We start from the raw sequence: 20778 nt of genomic DNA, 5'->3' as shown, positions 1-20778 counted from the left end.
AGTTGGGTTTAGTAAGTTCATTTGGACTAAGTGAATCCAATAGAAAATAGTGATACCAGAACGAGGGAACCGTAGGATCCTAACCGGTGTCACTCTAATCAACCTTAATATGCCCTCATAAAATTTAAAGAATTTAAACCATAGGGTCACTTGATTTGATATTATAACTTGACACACTATGTAACACAACTCTGTCGCGGTGAGGAGCTTGGAGCTAGCATGGCGGGCAGCACGGCCATCTTCAACAGCAAAACCTATCTTCCCCAGCTAAACCAATCTTCCTTCCTCAGACTTAAACAACAAAGTCATAGGACTTCGAAGTTGTTTGCTTATGCAACGTAAATCCTTACCTTGTCTTTAGACCTTTGCATAGTTCTGTTATACAATATAAGCCCTAACTCGTCTTAGGATTCTGAGGTTGTCGTTTGTCACGACTTAAATCCTCACATCTTCCAGGCTATTTGTGATCATTTCACAAGAATGTAAGCCCTAACTAATAAAATTGGCAGGATGAGATGAAACATCTAAATATTTCTCCTCAAAACTGAAGCCAAACATTAGGATAGCTTGGGAAGTCACCAAGGTTCTCCTCTGGATCGATTACAACCCCTAGTTCTTCTTCCTTTGAATTCTATAATGAAATGTTCCAAATTTGAACCAATCCCCTTGCACACCTCTATGTCCGATTTCGTTGAAGAGTCCTACCCTTTGAAATTCCTTGAAGATAATATTTATTGATTTTTGTCGAGAGTTTTCTTAGGTGGCTTTGGTCATTTAAGATGTAATTAACTATAAGGGCTTGCCCTTATAGGAAGCATGTCCAAACCCAGCTTAATATAAACTTTATTTAATCCTTTATATTAAATAGGGGAACTTGTCGGTAAATACAAAGGTTTCACAGACCAAACGGATGTCATACTTTCCTTAGTTAATTTAATCGAGTCTCATCCTCAAGTCTTGTGTTTATCCTTTGGGATAGATACAGGATTTGAGGTACAGTGCTCTTTCATTTTAAACTATGAAAAATATGGGGTCAGTTTAATTTCATACTTCAATGTCCTTCTGAAGCGGGCGACGGGATTTCGATTCCGACGACCGACAGCTTCTTACGGGCAACCCCACGAACCATCCCCGAAATAACGCCGACATCTACATATAAGATTCACTCCATTTGATTGCCTTGACTCTCTTCAGTTGGGTTCCTATACTCTGAGAGATCTTTCAGGATACTTGTGACCGCCTGAGCTTTTATGGTCATATGAGGAACATAGTGATGTTGATTTCACTTGTTTCTACAACCTACTTGAGCAGCCAACTGGAATTTTCTCAAATAAACTAGCACCTACTTCAACAAATGATCTGTAATCACTCATATTGGATGCGTCTAGAAGTGGGATTGTAAATTGTGAGCCGACAAAATTAGAGTAAAGGTTAGTTTAGGGTTTAGGGTAAATTGTGAACCGAGTCATCTCGAATAAATGCAAAACTGATTGCCTCAGTTTTTTCTCCCAAGTACAGAGAGAGTTCTTCATTTGGCTTTGAACTTTAGAGGAGTGGTGGTGAAGCTAAAGAATCCTTAATATTTAAGAAAATTGTATAACATTCATCCGTCCACTAAAAACTTTCGTACTTCGTGTGAGTTTTGAAAATGTCACGCACTTGCACCTGACTGTGAAATCAACCGACTTAGAGCTGAGATCTGACTAACTAATTTTTAAACTTCTCGAGTATTCCACAGGAGAAACATGTTAATCAATGCTTAGATTTTGTTGGGTTTTGCTTTTATCCCTTTAGGTGTTAGAAGATAACCTAAGAATTTGCTAATTAAGGTTCCAAACATGCATTTTATGGGGTTTAACCTTATATTATATTTTCTTAAAGTTTGGAGATTTTTGTAGGTCCTTTATATGTTATTTTGTTGCTTGTTTTTACAAGGACATTCTCAATATAGACTTCAATATTTTTTTCCTTTTTTAATTTTAAAAATTACATACATCAAATGCTAATACGTTGCCCCCAAAATTTTTAAGCCCAAAGGGCATTACATCATAACAGATCTCTCCCTCTATAGCAAAAGGGGTGATCTTTTTAACATTTGCCAGGTGCATCCTGATCTGGTGATAGCCAAAGAAAGTATCCAGGAAGCCATCACCAGTAGCACATAGTTGTGTCCACCAGTGCATTGATCCTCGGTAGCGGGTAGCAATTCTTCAAACAAGTGGCATTTAATTGGTGAAGTCAACGTACATCCATCACTTACCATTGGCCTTGTGGACCATTACAACATTTGAAATCTAGGTGGGATATTGTAGGAAAACCTCTAGGACCCTAAGCCTTGCTTCAAGGCAGCTACGACCATGTCAACCTTAAGGTTTTTTACCTCTAACATTTCTCTTTAAAAACATGAAATAAATGTGCAAAGACTCTTGTGTTGACTCTACCTGAGTTTCCATAAAGACTGCATGCTCATGGTTCACTTCCAGGCAATAGTGAATTGTACTAAGAACAATCTTTTGAAATTAGCAAAGTTGTTGATGCTCCCAGCCAGTAGTTCATGGAAGCACTTCAACGAAAAGAACCTCAAAGTAGTGAAGAACAAGTGACACTTGAACCTGTCTGAGATTTTGAGCAAGCATTTGATAGACTAAAATGTAGTGATATGGTCAACGGGGAGAGGTTGGAAATTTTAATTTTTCTCGGTGCTTAACTCTGGATACTTAGAGGGAGAAGGGATTCTCCAGCTAAAGAGGCACCTTAATGCAGTCTAACCGTTGTTTTTCTGCCTGTGTAGATCCTGCACTATCTTGATATTGCAAGTAGCTGGCCCCTTCAGAACTATTGTTCACCCTCATACCGTTGTGCGCCGGTGCCACCTCCTGTGGCCTGCGTTATTCTTGTGGGGCCTGATTTCCTGCTAGATCAGTGACAACCCTTAGAACTTTGATGATCTGGCCTAACAACTTCTCTATGATCCAAGTTCTCATGTCCTTGCATTCCTTGTTGCATGTGTTCCTCGATGTCATCTCGTAGGGGATCTATGTTGGTTACTACTCTTCGATCACTCCCTTCTTTTTGTAATTATTGTGCTCCTCTTCTTATTGACGACATGACTCCACACTCACCTCACCTCTTAGAATGTTGAATTCAAATATGTTTGGGAGGCACATCTAAGGAATAGAGCGCTGATAGTCAAGAGAGAGAGAGAGAGGAGAGGAGAGCAATAACACAGTAATCAAAATTAAATTTGCATATGAAATGGACCCCCTATTTATAGGAATAGGTAATTATACAACTACACTGTGTACCCCTAAAGTGCATAAGTGGCGGGGGTATTTCAGTCATTACATAAATATGACCTATGGGGCCCATGAATGTGGCCAGACGGCCTTTAGGCTGAGTGACTACTTGCTGAGGGTTCATGTCAACTACACTCGAATTAAAGGATCTTTTTCACTTTCTCGGTCTATCTAGGTTGGAAGGCTATAGGTTCATCCGAGTGGATCTGGTTAGTTGGATCCTTTATCCATCTGAGGTGCACTATCTTCCTGATGTACTGATCATATAGCTAAGATTTTTTCAATTTAATCTAGACAACCTCCACTTGTCAACTTACGTCGTCATATTTTTATTTGTATGTTATATCTTCTTAAAAATTACAAAAAATTTGAAGACCATAGCCCCTAAAATGACCACAACCACCCAAGCTTTATTCTTATTTTTTACTTCATAAAATAGGGCTTTTTTGAGAAATTAGGGCAAAGAAAAATAGGAATCAACACAAATCTAGAAGAACACAAAGATTTAACGAGGTTCGACAAAGATGCCTACGTCCTCTGGAGTAGAGCGGCGACTTTCTTTCTTTCCAGAAAAGATTACTAGAAACAAAATATGGGATAATCTCTAGGGCTACAAAAAAGCATATATATAGCTCTGGAATAAACTCTGAATTACAACATGTAATTAAAAAATTACCCATGTACCGTACCGCAGGGCATTGTCCTTGCACCCCCAACCCACATAACAAAACTCACACGATTGGTCAGATTCTTCCGCTCCGCTTCATTTCAGCATCTATCCCTTCACCTTGCGAATATCCCGCCTACCATAACAAATCTCCACCTTAGCGAATATCCAGGCCCTTAGGAGAAATACATTATGGAGTTTCTTACACATTGAAGTGGGTTGGGCTACCATGCTTTTCTAGCAACTGCAAACATTAAACAAGTCCAAGCAATGCAAGAACTTGTTGATAGTAACTGTCTTGGTCAACATATCAGCTGCATTTTCATTAGTATGAACCTTCTACAACAGTTTCTCACTAGAAGCAATCAATTCTCTGATCTTGTGATACTTGACATCAATATTTTTGGCTCTTGCGTGGTACACCTGGTTCTTAGCCAAATAAATAACACTCTGACTGTCACACTGCAATCGAACTCCACCTTGCTCAACGTCCATCTTCTTTACTAGCCCAACAAGCCATAAGGCTTCTTTCGCAGCTTCAACTACTGCCATGTACTCAAATGTACTCAACTACTGTCATGTACTCAACTTCAGTTGTAGATAATGTCATAATAGACTGAATTGTTGATTTCCAATATATAGGTCCTCCACCAAGAGTAAACACATACTATTTATAGACATTCTTTCATCCAAATCACATGCATAGTCTGAATCAACATACCCCACAACTGAAGGATTATCACTGTTGATGAGAAATGCACAAGAGACCAAGTCTTCATAACCCAATATGCTATGAGGCCTTATATTGAGGCATCTTTGTCTGTCTTTGGCTAGATTATAATTCTGCAGATTATCTGGAATGGATTTACCAGGTGTTGGATTTAAACCTTCAACTCTCTCAGTTGTTTCTAGATGTTGTTCTAAATCCATCTACACTGCATCTGAACTGGAACTGTTCTCTGGCACCTTGCCTTGATTCTAGCTGCAACATGAACTGTTCATCAAAGACAACATCTCTACTGATCACCATCTTCTTTGAAATCGGATCCCAAAACTTGTATCCTTTCACACCTTTCTTGTAGCTCAAAAAAAATGCACTTTTTGGATTTTGCATCTTGTTTTGATCTCTCATCTCCAGGTACATGCATGTAAGCAGGACAACAAAAAATTCATAAATAATCAAAATTAATTGGATTAGCTGTCCATACCTCTTCTGCAACCTTGAAAACTAATGATGACCGAGGTGATCTATTAATGAGATAACATGACATATTCACAACCTCTGCTCAAAAACTTTTAGGGAGCCCAATGACAATTCCCTGGTAGAGCCCCCTACATCAGGCCCCATACATCAGAATGCACATAATCAAGAATCTCTTCAGTTTTGTGCTTTCCAGTAATAAAATTGACTCTAGTCTAGTTTCAAAGTACACTGAACTAATAAGATCGAGCTTGCAGCTTTTAACACCATGCAATAGTTTTTTTTCTATGTAATTCCACCACCTCACGTTCAGTAAGATGACCCAGACGCATATGTCATAGCTTTGTATTATCATCATCTGACTCCACGGAGTGAACTCTACCTACAACTGTACTCCCCAATAGTTTGTATATATTACCTGCACTTAACTTTCCTTTGATCACAATCAATGCACCCTTAACAATTCTGATGATTTCCCTATCCTCATCTACATTAGGAATAAAATCATTTCTATTTAAAGTGCTCATGAAAATCAAATTCTTCTTCAGATCTGTAAAATGTATGATATCACATAATGTTATAACAGTGTCATCATAATTCTGCAGATCATCTAAAAATCAATTTCTTCCATACATCCCCTGGAAATTTTAGATTTATCACGTGATACATAACCTCATCTGCCTGACATAAGCGTATGGTTGCTACCGGTCGTTGTTGCAATTCGTCCCAATTTTCATCCTCCATGACATCTGGTTTCGTTGCCCGCAAAGCCTTCAAGATTCCCTGTTGTGCCAATAAATCTTTCACCCTTATTTGCTACAACCCAAAGTTACCAGTTTCATTGAACTTCACCACCTCGAATTTTGCACTAGAAAATGTCATTTGAAATTGATCATCTAACAAATTCTTTTGTAAATTCCTCTACTAAATTTCAAAGATTGCTGAAGCTAGAAATTACTATTTCTCAATTAAGTTCGTTCAAAACATAATCTTTTCAAAAAAAAGGATTGAAATATTCCCTTAAATAAATTTCTTTAATTAAGTTTCACTTAATTAATTATTTCCCTTCATTAAGTTTTACAGAAAAAGCAATTTCAGGAACTTCCAATTCCTCCTCCAATCCATGGGCGTACAAAAGAGGAAGAAAAGTTTCCCTTTCCAATTACTCCTTCGCACACAGAAGGAAATATTCCTCCTTTAGAAACCTCCGCCGAGCTTTCTCCTCTGCGTGCACAGAAGGAAATTTCCTTTTTTGCCTGCACCAATTTTCCTGATTAAAATTTCCTTCCAATTCTGCTCTCGCTTGCCTCTTGTGTCAAACAACTCCGCCTGATTGCCTCCTGAACACTTCTGCTGTGAAATCCTGTATTCGAAGCCTTTTCTCCTGTCTGCAAACTCCTGCATCCGAAGCCTTTCCATCACCACTCGCAGTCTTGCTTACGCCGGAAGTCGTGATTTGCCTGTTATTCCTCGCCGAACTTCGCCGAAACCAAACTCGCTGAAATTCGCCGTCGAACTATTCGCCGAATTGGACATCCTAGCCGCCAAACTCTTTTGCCAAATCTTCCTCTTCCCTGCGTTGATGTTTTTCTTCCCTGCCCCAGAACCTGTTTGTGATACCACTTATTGAGAAATTAGGGCGAAGAAAAATAGTAATCGACATAAATCCAGAAGAACACACAAATATTTAACGAAGTTCGGCAAAGATGCCTACGTCCTCGGGAGCAGAGTGACGACTTTCTTTCTATTCCATAGAAGAGTACAAAATACATAATATGGGATACTCTCTAGGGTTACAAACGAGCATATATATAGCCCTGGAGTAAACCCTTGTGACGACTTTCTTTCTATTCCATAGAAGAGTACAAGATACATAATATGGGATACTCTCTAAGGTTACAAACGAGCATATATATAGCCCTGAAGTAAACCCTGAATTACAATATGTAATTATAAAATTATCTTTGTACCATACCGCGGGGCGGCGTTGCCCTCCCATCCCCACCCTACATAACGAAACTCCCCCGATTGGATAGATTCTCCCGCTTCACTCCGCATCGTTTCAGCATTTATCCCTTATATGGTATATGAGCCATACCATAACAGGTTTGTTATGGATAAACTCTCATAATTTTCTTTTTGGATGTTGTTTTATCTTTTAAAAATTCTAACTCTTAAGCCACATAGGAGGACAAAATTAGAACTCCAATTTATATATAAACTAAACTACATATTGGAATGTATTGTCTTTCAATATAATTAAGGGTCTGTTTGGGGCAGCTGTAGCTTATTCAACTTATCCTAATGATCTGGTGATAAGCAGCTGATCCGGATAAGCTGTCTGCCTGTTTGATTTGTGAGTTTGGAAAATAGCAGATTATGGATAAATGACCATTCTGGCCATATTCTAGATAATCTATTTAATTTCATTTAATTTAATATAATTTATATTATTTCTGAATAAATTTACTATTTATCTAATCATTAAATGGTAGTCAATTAAATTTATTATAATTAATTTATATAATATTAAATTAAGAGCAGCTTAAATTTAAAAATATTCACATTAATTTCTATCTAGTAAAGAAATTTTAATTAAGTAATTTTATTTGATATATTTGAAAAACTTTTATTTGATATATTTGAAAAAAACTTCTTTGTTTTTTTCTTTTGTTGTAAAATGAAAAGAATTGAGTTATATGTATGTAAATCCCTGCTCCAACCCGAAATCTCCCATTCTTTACCTGACATGCGCGGAGGAGAAGAAGAAGAGGGGAGGAGGCATACCTGGGCGAAGCGTCGCCGGAGAGAGGAGTTCGCCGGAGAAAGTTTGCCGGAGGAAGGGGAAGTTGGCAGAGATGGGAGGAAGGCAGACACGAAGATGTGTTTTGATCACGAGGGTTTTCTGCTGAAGGAGGCGTACTTACCAAGCAGGTCTAATTGCGATTGTATCGGTGGTCTCTGTAAAAGTCGATAACGAAGAGGAAGCTTCGGCCTGCGACGAGCGAGACTTCGGCTTGCGATGAGGAGGGATGCTTCAGCGAGGGATGCTCCGACCTGTGACAAGGAGGGACTCTTCTCTCTCGACGGGATGAGGGCAAACCCGTATAAATGTTTCCCGAAACACCGATCACGGGGCTCGACCCGCGGCCTGCGTTTAATGTAAAATAAAAACTCCGTTCTTCTATAAGTTGTCTGAAAGCTGCATTCAAATGATGAGGCGATGTTTTCAAAACGCCGCCGCAGCTGATAAACTGTCCTAAACGCACCCACCCTAAATCGAAAAGACAAACAAAATTAAATCATTCGAGAAATAAGTTAGTTATATTATATTAGTGAATAGCTAAAATTTTAATCCTATTCTAATACAAGGCACATTAAAATATGCACTTAGAATATTTTTAAATTATTTTATGTAATATATATATACTAAAATATTTTTTCTTCGAAAAACACTCATGAGTTTTGTAAACGGTTACCAACGGCACCGGTCCTTCATCTCAAAACAACTGCAAGAAAATTCCGAAGATCAAAAGTACCCAAATACGAACTACCAGAATCCTCGGGTAAAGATAATCCTATTTCTAAGCTCTTCTTTTCAGCACGGAATTGATGGATCTTTCCTCCTCGTTGCTTCCTTTAACCCTTCTTATTTTTCTCAGAAGAAGCTTGTGCCGAAACATGAAATTATAACCTAAAAATATTGTCACCATTCTGAGACATTCAGGACTCCTAAAGTCTCCAGCGAATACGATGCCCCTTTCCACCTGCTTTCCTCCTGCTTTCTCAGCAGCTTCCCCTTTACCGAGAGTGAATGCCGTTTAACTTTCCGTTTTCTTCTCTCTTAAAATCGTCTTCTCTTCAGTGTCCTGTAATGCCGTATGTTCGTGGATTGTGACTGACATTCTGAAGACCCGTTCTGGGATCGCAGTTGCACATATTCTAGATTCTATCGTTTAAAAGGGAGCACCATGTCATGGCTTTCTCTGCGTTTATTCAGAGGCTTTTCATACTGTTGTGCTGCTCACGCTGGATGAAGTTTCCACGCGATTTCATCGAAATCTCTTGTTTCGTTGCTTTAATATACGCGGTTTGGATGGCCTGTTGAGATTTGTATCGCGTACAGAGTGATATAGAGGGTTTTGGAACTGTATTGTTGCTGGGCTAGAGTTGTTTGTGATGGTTCTCAAAAGGTTTGTAGGGCAAGAAAAGTGTGACGAGTCTTCTGCTCCAGAAGTAAAGCGACCTCGCCTCCTGATTGCGTGAGTCTGTGGATTATTATGTTTTTGAGATTTTGCGGCTCTTCTATGTTTGTTTTTAGAGGGTTGTGATCTGTCAGGACAATGAGAGACGTCATGGGAGCACAGTGTATGCAGACCCACTTGTCAAAGCTTGAACCATTTCTCCGTCGCGTGGTACTATATTTCTCGAGATTAGTTTCTTAGCACCTATATTTTAGCAATGAAGAACCATACCGACTGTAATCGGTCCATTTTAGAGTTTGGCTAGTCAAATTCAAGCTCTTTTTGTAGTTTTGCTTTATACCTACCAATTTCTTTTAATGTTGCGTGATTTTGATGTCTAAGCTGATGCATTTTCTCTGTAAAATGACTCTATGGGGCTATTTGGTATCTTATTTTTTGGTAGGATTTAAGTAAGATTTAGGTTGAATTCTGTCAAATAATAAATCATTTTTCAATCCTATTATTAATAAAATTCAGCATTTTTTAAATCCCACCATTCATTGGATTTAATGGATTAAAGAATTTCAACCTCTCACTAAGGTTAAATACAAAAACAATTAGCCAAATAGTTTATTAAGTATTAGTTTTGTACTAACAATTTTCTAGTTAATCACTGTTTATGTTATACTTTACTGTTATATGTTGTAATAGCCACCCATTATAGGGTATTGGTATCTGCCCTTTTTTCTTTCTTTTAAACATTATGCTGACTGTTGAGGACACCGATGCTTTAGAGGTAATAAGGGAAATGAGAGATTTATGCTCCTTAACTTGAGTATTACTATTAGATCCCTTTTGTTTTCGAACTTTCTTAATGATTATTATAAATGCACAATTCAAGTGTTCCTTGCAATTGTTCTCAAGTCTTATAGTGTTCAGGTAATCACCAAAATTATTTCGGTAATATAAAACATATAAATAGATGTCATTCTAAATGCTTCATCATGTATAAATTTCAAGGGTGTAATTACTACTTCAAATTCTCTTAATCACATGTCACGACCCGAAATAGAAATTTTCTTTCAGTATAAACATGGTACTTCATGTTTGCCTCTTCTTATATATTTAGTTTTATATTCTAGCCTAAATAGATTGAAACCATGAAAAAATCAATACTGCATTAATCATAAGGAAAAAAAAAACATGCAAAATTATATATGTATCTTAGTCAGGCTCAACATAAATGCATGAAGCGGAAGTTTCTACTCCATGTTGCCTAGTTGAATTGGATGAGCTAGCTTGACATAGTTGTGGTGGCGGTGATGGTGCACGGCGGTGGCTATGTTCAACATAATATGTTTTGGAATAAAACTCAACATATATTGGCTGATAGAGAAAATTGAGTGATGTTTGTAGAATCTGGTAAATAATAGGTTGATGGAAGTGTTGATGAGTAGCACATGGGGGTGAGGGTGATAGTGTTACTCATCTCAAAGCGAGTGAGATGATAAACAATCTTCTTCCCTCATAGAAATATTTGTATAATAATCATTAATAAACAATCTGTTTTTGTGAGCATAAACCTTATCCATACATTATTTTTACATGTATAAGTCCTTTGGAAATAAGTTTTCTTTTGGGTTAATCTCTTTTAGCAACCTTACAAACATTTTGAAATATTTTTATAGCATATTATATTCTATTTTGATGTTGAGTATTCTCACAACAATAGAAGTTCGAAGTGGTTCATATAACCATCCTACAAAGGTTGTTGTGCTAAACTCAATAGTTCATTAAACCTTTGAATTTCTATGTTAGGAGGCTTCTCCGTTGATTTTTACTCTAAAACCTTGTTGCATCTAACGTCATTCTTTTATATCTTCCGTATATATATTCATTTGAAAGAGTAAAGGTTGTTGAAGCACTAGGTTGAGAATAAATATGTAGCTCACACCATCATGTGAAGTCTAAAATTAATGATTGTGTTGAGAAATATTAAGTATGTTCGTTTCTTATGTCTAGTACGTAGATATCAAATAAGCTCTCTGAAAGATAAATAGGAAGTTGAGATGCCACATATATGAAGACCAAAGAATTTATTAGTTAATCGTTTTACACATAGATGCAATCTATTGTATATCTATAATCTTTCATTGCAGAAGTCCATGCGATGTACAAAATGAACAAAATTCGATAAGAGTTTAACCTTTGATTCTAACTTACGCACGAGTACATTGAATTATGAAAATAGATCAATTTAAACTTCCTAAAAACTATGTGCTATGAGTTTAAGCTATTGCTTGAACACTTACGTGAAAAGAAGTTGATCAATAGTAGGAAGAATGATGCATGCTATTACAAAAATGACTGTCACAACCATTAAATTTTAACTATCTATATATTTAGTGATATATTAGTAAAAAATCTTTACCATCTAATTTTATTGGTGAATATAAAAACTGAATTCTTGTGGAAATTAAAATTATATGTTTTTAATGAAGATCAAATTTAACAACTGATAGTTAAAATTACACCAAGAGAATAATCAAACAACTGTAAATCTAACCTACAAACTAATGCATTTTTCTTCCAAATTCAAATATAGATTTGGGCGATGGATCTTCAGTTTATTCATAGAAATCATGGAAGCAATTGTAAATACTACCAAAAACTTCAAACCAATTAAATATAGAATTTACTAGATGAAATCTCAAATTGAAATTTTGAATGGGTAGAGGAGGTTTACTTCCAATTTTGCGGAGTAATTGGAAGAAATTTTACATTTAAATGAGTTTTGGAGGAGCTTGGTCAAAGGAATCTAGTGTTGGCTAAGAGGGTAGCAAAAGAAGAAAAACAGGGAAAAATGGGAGTTTTGGGCATCGGTCCAAATAAAATTCAAAATCGAAGAAAGTTTAAGTGAAAAATCCGTCAAAAGCTTTTTTTTGATGAAATACATGCAAAAAAATTCATCATGTATTTATAATAAATAAATAGGCGAGTTTTGGCTAGAAAGTTTCCCATAAATAAGTGACGACTACTTCGGACGCAGAAGTTACTAGTAATTTTTGATCGATTAACTTGATTTCGACTATTTTTTTAGGGGTTCTTTGTTTCTTGAGAAATGAATGCAATGTAAAAGGAATATATTTTAATTGAAATGTAATGTATTAGAAATATTTACATATTATGTGGTTTGATATAAAGTAAATACAAAATTTTAAATTTTTGTATTTAGTTTGAAGAAAAATGGAATCAATGTAAAATTTACTCGGCGATAGCGACGACAATGATAGTTGGCTGTGACACATAGAGTGGGCGCCACATGGGTGGCAACGACTTGCAATTGGCATCGGCGATGACATGAAGTTGGTGGTGGGTGGCCGATCGATAGTGATCTACGAGCGGTGGTGATGGGTAGTTGACGAAGGCTATAATAGGCATGAATTTGTGGCTGTGGGTGGACAACATCAAGCGGTCGGGCAGCCAGTGGCAGTAGCGACGGGAAGCAGGCGACAGTGGGTGATTGTGGAAGCAACAACAATCTTTAGTTTGTAATGCATTTAAAGATTGTCCAAATCCATCTCATTCAAAATTCACGAGTTTTGAAAAGCAAGGTGAAGTTCAAACTCACCAAAAGTTTACACCGCATTCCATTTTCACCAATCAAACATCTTAATTTTGAACTCCTGTATTTATTTGGCTTTACACCACTAATGCAAACAACCAAACAACCCCTTTGTGAATTTATTGCTATTAGTGATTACAATGGAAATATATAATATTACAACTAAAAATATATCGTTCAGATGGAATTTAAAAATGAGAATTAGAAGAAAGTAGAGCTTTTGTCTCCAAACAATTTTCCCAAACAAGATTTGCTTCTTCTACCGATGCTTAAGGATATCATAAGCATCTATCTTCTTGTGTAACAACATTTCCCCAGACTTGCGCGCCATAAGAAATACTCCGACAAGCTCAAATCAGTTTTAACTCTGTAACTTGAACACCTACAACTATGGAAAAAAATTGAGCCTGAGAAGCATAAAAATGAAAAAGTGAATTTCTTCTTTTTTATCCTTAGAAATGCTAGAGAAAACCTTTCAATTTAGTCACATAGGTTACATCCTTTCATATTCCACAGAGTTTAATCCCATAGCATACAACCTTCCAAATTCCATGGGTTATAAATTTGAACATCAATTTTTCATGCACCCATAAGTTACTTTTTTTTCGAACACAGTTTGCCCATTTTAATCTATGGTAATTTGTTTGTCGACTTTCACATGTGAAATTCTTCCTTGTAACCTTTGATGTATTTATTTTATTTTATTATTTTTCTCTTAGTAATGCATCTTAGAAAATATTTTCTTGTGTTCACCAGGAATTACACTATCAATGTTGCCAGATTGCTTCAATTTTATTCCAAAAATACCCCCCTTAAATTAAACTCCTTAAGACTGTAGAAGTGATAAATTATAAACTTAGTTATTTCACAATTGTTAATTGAATATTAGTTTTGAATCATATGCTAGACCTTTTTTTCTTTAATTGACGAGTGGTTTGTATTATTTGTATTCTTCTTTAAAACCACCTATATTTTTATATGTTGTGCACTCTATTCATGAATTGAGGAATTGAGGTTATTGGCCATTTATATTAGCATAGTCCATTCAGACGATAGGCTACTTCAAGACTCAGTCTGATGTATTGTTATACAAGAGTGATTCATTTCATCATTAGCATCATTTTTTGCCCTCATCCTAATCATTTGCATCTTTCTGTAACATCAACCCCAGTTGAGCTAACTTACCAAGCATGCATAAAATTGTATAATCTAGATATAAGGTCATGCATGCATCTTTTAATTATATGTTCGATAATGCTATGCCCATTCTGCTTTCTTTGTTTGATATTTTGTCACAAAGAATCACATTGTGAACAATATAGTATGTATAAATTATCTGTGCTAGCTTTAACTTATGCCTAGATGTTGCATCTATCAAGACGTTTCACAAAGCTGTATTTATGGATCAAATAATTTTTGGGTAGATAATCCCAGTTTCTGTGGCATGATCTTGCCCCCAAACTGAGTGACTGACTTGATACTGTGCTTTATGTATCTTCCATTTTAATGATATACCCTTGACATTGGTTTTCTCGAATATGCATTTTCTTTGAAATTGTTTATGAATTTTTGAAGATATTGCTAGTTGCTGTGAATAATTATCCTAAAACAGAATGATATGTTCATTCAACCCCCGTTGTTACTATTATACCATATTTATTCATCCTGAGGATTCTAAAATCCACAATTCCTTATGAATAAGGTTCCTAAATTTCATGATTTTTTAATGAGAATATAAAATCACTCCTTAATGAAACCCCTATATGATGGATATATTTGATGGACATTACTTATCAACAATTTTTTCTATTATATATGGTTTTCTATTTACCAAATTCTCTAATAAATTTTCAATTTTAATTATTGATGAATAGGTAAATATTGCATCATCCTTATTGTAAATCGACCATCACTAATCTTGAGGATATCTAACGGTCAAGAAGGAAGAAAGTACAACAAAAGAGGACCCACCGATAGAAGACTAGGAGGTCCAGTTATTCGATCGGATGTAGCTGTTCGAGCGAAATCAAGCAAGGCAAAAGTTAACCAAGTCATGAAGACTGTTGAATGAACCAAATCCAAGCAACTTGATTAGAAATGAGACAGATCTAAGCCAACCTGTACGAAGAAGTCGACCCGAGGAAAGATATTTCCTCTCATCATCTTAAATCATATTGGGGGTATCTAGAATCTCTCCCATTTAATATCAGGGGTCCATCGAGCAGTCCTACTTATCGGAAGCTAATCGATCTTAGTCGATTGACAACTCCGACTAAGCTCAGCTAATCAAACTGGCCATGTCGAGTCAAAGTCATATGAGCTCAGCCGAACGAGCCAGATACCAACGAGCTATAGGCTCATAACCATAAAATATCTAGAATATCCTAAACAATCCCATTAAAGTAATGAAAAATAATATAACATGACCATATTGCACTCTCTCCTATAAATACGGAGTTCATTTCATGAATTAGACAGGACGTATTATCGTTCATTACTGTTCACTCTTCTATCTATTAGGGTTCATTATTGTTCATTACTGTTCACTCTCTCCCCTATAAATACGGAGTTCATTTTATCTTCAACCATATTGCACTTCTCCCTTATAAATATGGAGTTCATTTCAAAAATATAACTCACGTCATTTTGCCTGTCTGCGTTATGAAGATGCTCAACCGCCTTGAGACCATAGGGTAACCAACATAATATACAACTAAGAGAGTCAGACTCGATATCATGACCAGTGGCCGAACACTACAATGAGCACCTGTCGTCCAACCATGAAATTCCCTAGCCTAATTAGTTGAGGGTTTTGATAGCCAGGATAGAGAAGACCATCCAAAATAAATAGTAATTTAAGTTTGCTCCCCCAATGAAAACTGGAGCTTACCTCTGGGATCCCAAGAAATAATGCACTTATCACTAAGATGATGCCCATGATATGAAAGAATGCCGACTCCTCCAAAGCTTAGTCTGGGAGCTGGTCAATGCTAGGAAGTTGAAGGAGTTCATAGGTCTAGGAGCAATGACCCAACGACAAAGAAAAACTTTAGTAGAGGAAATTTCCGGCAAGCTAGTGCAAGCCCCTGCTATCCACATTGCTGGCATAGTTCTTGCCATCTTCAGAGGTGGCAATACTCATTATGCTAAGCCAGCCTGAAGATACTTTGGTCAGGAGAACTATGCGCACCATCGCTCCCAAATACAACTCACATCCCCCTCCCTCCAATGAGGATTTTTCGTCATGAAATTTATAAAAAACTACCAAATTGGTAACATTCTTATCGATGTAAACATCTTGTTCAGACCAGTGTTCGATAAGATGGGTCTCAGTAACAATCGACTGATCGTGGCAGCAGACCCACTCTATGGCTTCTCTGCTGAGAAGAAAGAAGCATTCGAAACCATCATTTTGCAAGTTACATGGTGTGAAAATGAGAAATAATTTTTTAACATGTAGGGTTTCCTAGTGGTTGACTTGCCACCCACTTATAATGTCATTTCGAACGTCCCCTGCTCAACTCTTTCAAAGCCGTCGCCTTGACTTATCATGTAGTAGTGAAGTTTATGGGTGATGGGGATGTAATCACCATTTGAAAAAATCTGGTGTAGTTCTCCACCCGTTATCTCCGAGCTGTTAGAAGAATCGAACAGGAGCCACTCAAGATCGGAAATTTGCGCGAAGGAGGTCTGAAGACTAGTGTGAGATCACCAGTCAAATTCTTGCAATCGAAGTTGAGACGGGTAAATTTTTTCTAATAAGCAAAGCTTTTGATGCAGTCGAAAGATATGCTGATCTAAATCCTTCGAAACCACCGAAATGCTTTTGTCTGGTCTTCCACCAAGATTTTGGGAATACTAATCGATGTTAATTACCGTCACTTGAATGTCAATCCAGTGGCTCAATTAATGCAGCAGATGATGAGGTCCTCAACTAATACTCTAGTCGTACCAATCCGGGAGGAAGTTTAGAGGAGGCCAACTACATACGAGAGGTCCATTATTCAACATGGGTGTCCAACGTGGTCGCATTTACCAATTTAAACACCGTCTGTTCGAAGGATAGCTACCTTATGCCTAGGATTGATGCTCTCGTGGATGCAGCGGTTGACCATTCTGTAATGAGCTTCCTCGATGCGTTCTTTGTTACCACCATACAAAAATGCACTCGATCGACGCAAAAAAAATCATATTTATCACTAGCAAGGGTGTGTTTTGTTAGAATATAATGCCCTTTAGGCTGAAAAATGCTGGCACTATATACCAACGAATGATGAATGTAATATTTTTAAAGCAAAAAGGAAAAAACATTGACATTTATGTGAATGATGTGCTAGTTAAAAACAAGACGTCCAAAAAACTTATAAAATAATTAAAAGAAACCTTCGAATCATTTAAAGAATTTAACTTAAGGCTCAACCCACTGAAGTGCACCTTCAAGTGCACCTTCAGGGCATCCACATGCAAATTTTTTGGCTATCTTATGACTCCAGAGAGGATAAATGAGAATCCAGAAAAGGTGCAGGCATTGATTGACATGTCATCCCCTCAAAATATCAAGGAACCGCAAAAAAAGACAGGACCATTCGTAAGCCTAAGCTAATACATTTCAAAATCACACAAGTGTGCTATATTTTTCAAAGCTTTGAGAAGAGCGAAGATCATCGTTTGGTTAGATGAATGCTAACAAACATTCATAAAGTCAAAATATTCTTTAGCGTCGCGATCACTCTTGAGCTCAAAGTCGAATGAAGAATTATCTCTATATTTGGGGGTTGGATTTGAATCCATCGGCTCGGGTCCGAGAGGATTTAGGGAAGCAATTCTCAGTTTACTATGGGTTGTGTAGACACCAAACTTAGATATCATATTATGAAAAAACTAACATTTGTTTTTATTATTTCTGTTCTTAGACTTCACTCATATTTTCAAACGCATCCGGTCAGGATTATTGCCAACCATTCATACAAATCTGTCCTTACTCGCCTAGAGTACTCCGACCAGCTCCTCAAATGGGTAGAGGAAATCATCAAGTTCTATAGCTTTTACGTGCCATGGACCGTATTCAAAGTGCAAGCCTTAGCTAATTTCCTAGCAACTTTTTTCGAATAAAACAGGCCAGTTGAAGGAGAAGCGTCTAAACAAACCGGGGTGCAGCTTGGTCTCACTCTGACTAGTATGACCGGAGAACATCTATACCATTCAATCAAAATCAGATTCGAAGTCACCAACAATTAGGCTTAATATGAAGCTTTAATTGCCGAGCCACATTTAACTTATGAGAAGAGTGCTCCGTATTTCTATGTAAAATTCGACTCGTCGTTGGTGGTGAATCAAGTAAATGGGCAATTCGAGGTCAGAGACAATAGGATGGCTAAGTACCTTAGCAAAGCCAAAAAAGAGATAGAGAAGTTTGAAGGCTTCAAGGTCGAGCATATTGTCCAAGAGGACAACCAAATAGCATATCTCTTTCAAAGTGCATTGACTTGGGGAAGATTGGCTTAAAAGCTTGTCTGATTGACCATTGAAGAATTCGAAACAATGCAGTTGGACATCAAAGAGCCAAATAGTTTGTTCGATACCTTGAGATTAAGAAGATCGCAGAAGACGTTATCGACAACCCATTATCTTTTGATCAAGGGAAAGCTTATTTTGGAGATCAATCATTGCTATACCTAAAGTGTAGAAAGGAAAATAAGGCAAAAGATGTCCTCCAAGACGTACATTCAGTGGAGTATGAGCCACTGTGGAGGAATGAATCAAACGGCCCAACCTGATCCGCTGGCGCAACCACTTATCTCTTCTTAGCAACAATTTTCTTCTTTTTGTTACATCCAGGTGGTACTACTCCTTCAGTCTCCCAAAGGCGGCAAGAAACATTTTCTTGTTGGGGGTATCAAGGGTTCGACATGTTCTCCATGACAAAGCTTGGAAGACCATCAATTTAGATGAAAACAGATGCAAAATAAATATGGAATATTAAAGAGTCCCATCATTACGTATTTTTAAGAATCAAAGGTGTGGAAATCAGGAGAGTTTAATTATTGAACCATTGATTAAGAATAAATGTCATCTACTTTTTGTATTAATTTTTTTAATTCTTATCACAACATTGCTCTCAAGAAGTAAGAGAATCAAAAAATAAAATATATACATAAAAAATATGCAAGCATTTATCTTGAAGAGATCTAATAGTCCAGAAGGAAGAAAGTAAGATAGAGAGCTCACCGACAGAAGAACAGGAGACCAACTTATCCAATTTGATGCAGCCGTTTAAGACAAAGCAACCAAGACCAAAGCCAATTGAGTCACGAAGATGCCGAATGATCCTAATTTGAACCGCTTGATCATAAACAAGACAAAGAGGCATGCAAGCTAACCAGCATAAAGAAGCCAACTAAAGGGAAGCTTTAGCCCCTTAGCATTTTCAATCGTACTGGGGGTATCTAGAAGCTCCTCCATCTACTATCGGGGGCCCATCGAGCCTATCTTGCCAACCTGAAGCCAATCGATCTCAGCCGGCTGACAATGCCTATTAAGTCCAACATATCAAATTGTGTCTGCCAAGCCAAAGTCATACAAGCTCAGCCGAATGAGCCAGATAGCAACCGAGCGATAGACTCATATGTGTAAAATACATATAATATCTTGTACAACCCCCATTAAAAAAAGGGGCAAAAATGTAACATCACCATATTGCAATCTCTCGCCTATAAATAAGGTCATTTTATAAATAAGACAAAATGCATTACTATTAATTACAGTTCACTTATCTCTCTGTCTCTTTCTCTACTTTCTAACGCTCTATGGTTTGGGGTGTAATTCACAGACAAATCAAGATTAACCACATTATCGTTATTGCCATCGTCAGTATTACCCTAGCTTTATGCGTTCATATTTTATGTTCTTTTTTATTGAGTGTTGGCTAAGGGTTTAAATTTATTCTTTCCAATTATTTCGAACAACTATCCAAATAACCTCAGGCCTATCTCTATTCATTTCTAATTGTCTAGCAAGCACGTTTTATATTCTTTTATGTACATGTTCAAACCAAGATCAATTTTTTAGTCATTGTTATCTTATGCCCATTTCAACTAATATAATTTTTTTTTAAATTAATACTTTCTAGTTTTGCCACATATTCATCTTTATATTCTCCTTTAAACTACAATCAACTTAGATATCAATGATATTTTTATAGTCCACTCTTCAAACGTTACAACATTATTGACTTAATTATGATTTTATAAAATTTACCTTTATGCTTTTATCATCTCTATCTCGAGGAATTTCTCCATTTTAATAATCCAGCCTTAACTTTAGAACTTCCATTTTTATCTTTATCTTTGTTCTTCTAATAAGTAAATCAAAGTTACTTAAACCTATCATATTTAGGCATTATCTTTCAAAATGATTGAATGTCAATTGTTAATATTGTACCCACTAATGTCATATTTCGTATACTTAACCTTTGTTTTACTAATTCTAAGGGTTTTATTTCTAAATATTTTCTTCTTTATTTTAGTTTTTCATTTATTTAGTTAATGTCTTATCAACTAAAATTATTTCCTTTGCAAACAACACATGCCTAGCAACTTGCTTTAAATGTACTTTGTAAGCATCTCTATAATTAATGCAAAAGGATATGAACTTAGGGTTCGTTTGGGCCAGCTTGTGCGTTTCAGGATACCGCAGGCCTGCCGTTGGGGTCGACCCTCGGCCTGCGTTTAGTGTAAAAACCCAAACGCAGTTTCGGATAAGCTGACGAAACGCGCAAACCAAACAGTACGGCGGCGTTTTAAAAA

General features: G+C 36.7%; 1 protein-coding gene across 3 annotated transcripts in view; it reads left to right on the top strand.

Annotated features, from left to right (window-relative positions):
• The first annotated feature begins 8651 nt into the window (after nucleotides 1-8651).
• The window catches only part of LOC110036742 (calmodulin-binding protein 60 A-like), a 38474-nt gene continuing 26347 nt past the window's right edge, over nucleotides 8652-20778 (top strand). For 2 of the 3 annotated variants that reach the window (XM_020741266.1, XM_020741264.1), the window contains exons 1-2: nucleotides 8739-9426; nucleotides 9504-9579. In XM_020741266.1, coding sequence (XP_020596925.1) covers nucleotides 9344-9426; nucleotides 9504-9579 — 159 coding nt within the window. In that variant the 5' untranslated portion in view covers nucleotides 8739-9343. The other variant, XM_020741265.1, reaches the window with a different exon arrangement.

Source organism: Phalaenopsis equestris, unplaced genomic scaffold (assembly GCF_001263595.1).
Source record: "Phalaenopsis equestris unplaced genomic scaffold, ASM126359v1 Scaffold210355, whole genome shotgun sequence".
Classification (NCBI taxonomy): Eukaryota; Viridiplantae; Streptophyta; class Magnoliopsida; order Asparagales; family Orchidaceae; genus Phalaenopsis; species Phalaenopsis equestris.
Note: the sequence above shows the minus strand (reverse complement) of the source record. Positions and strands in the feature narration are given on the sequence as shown.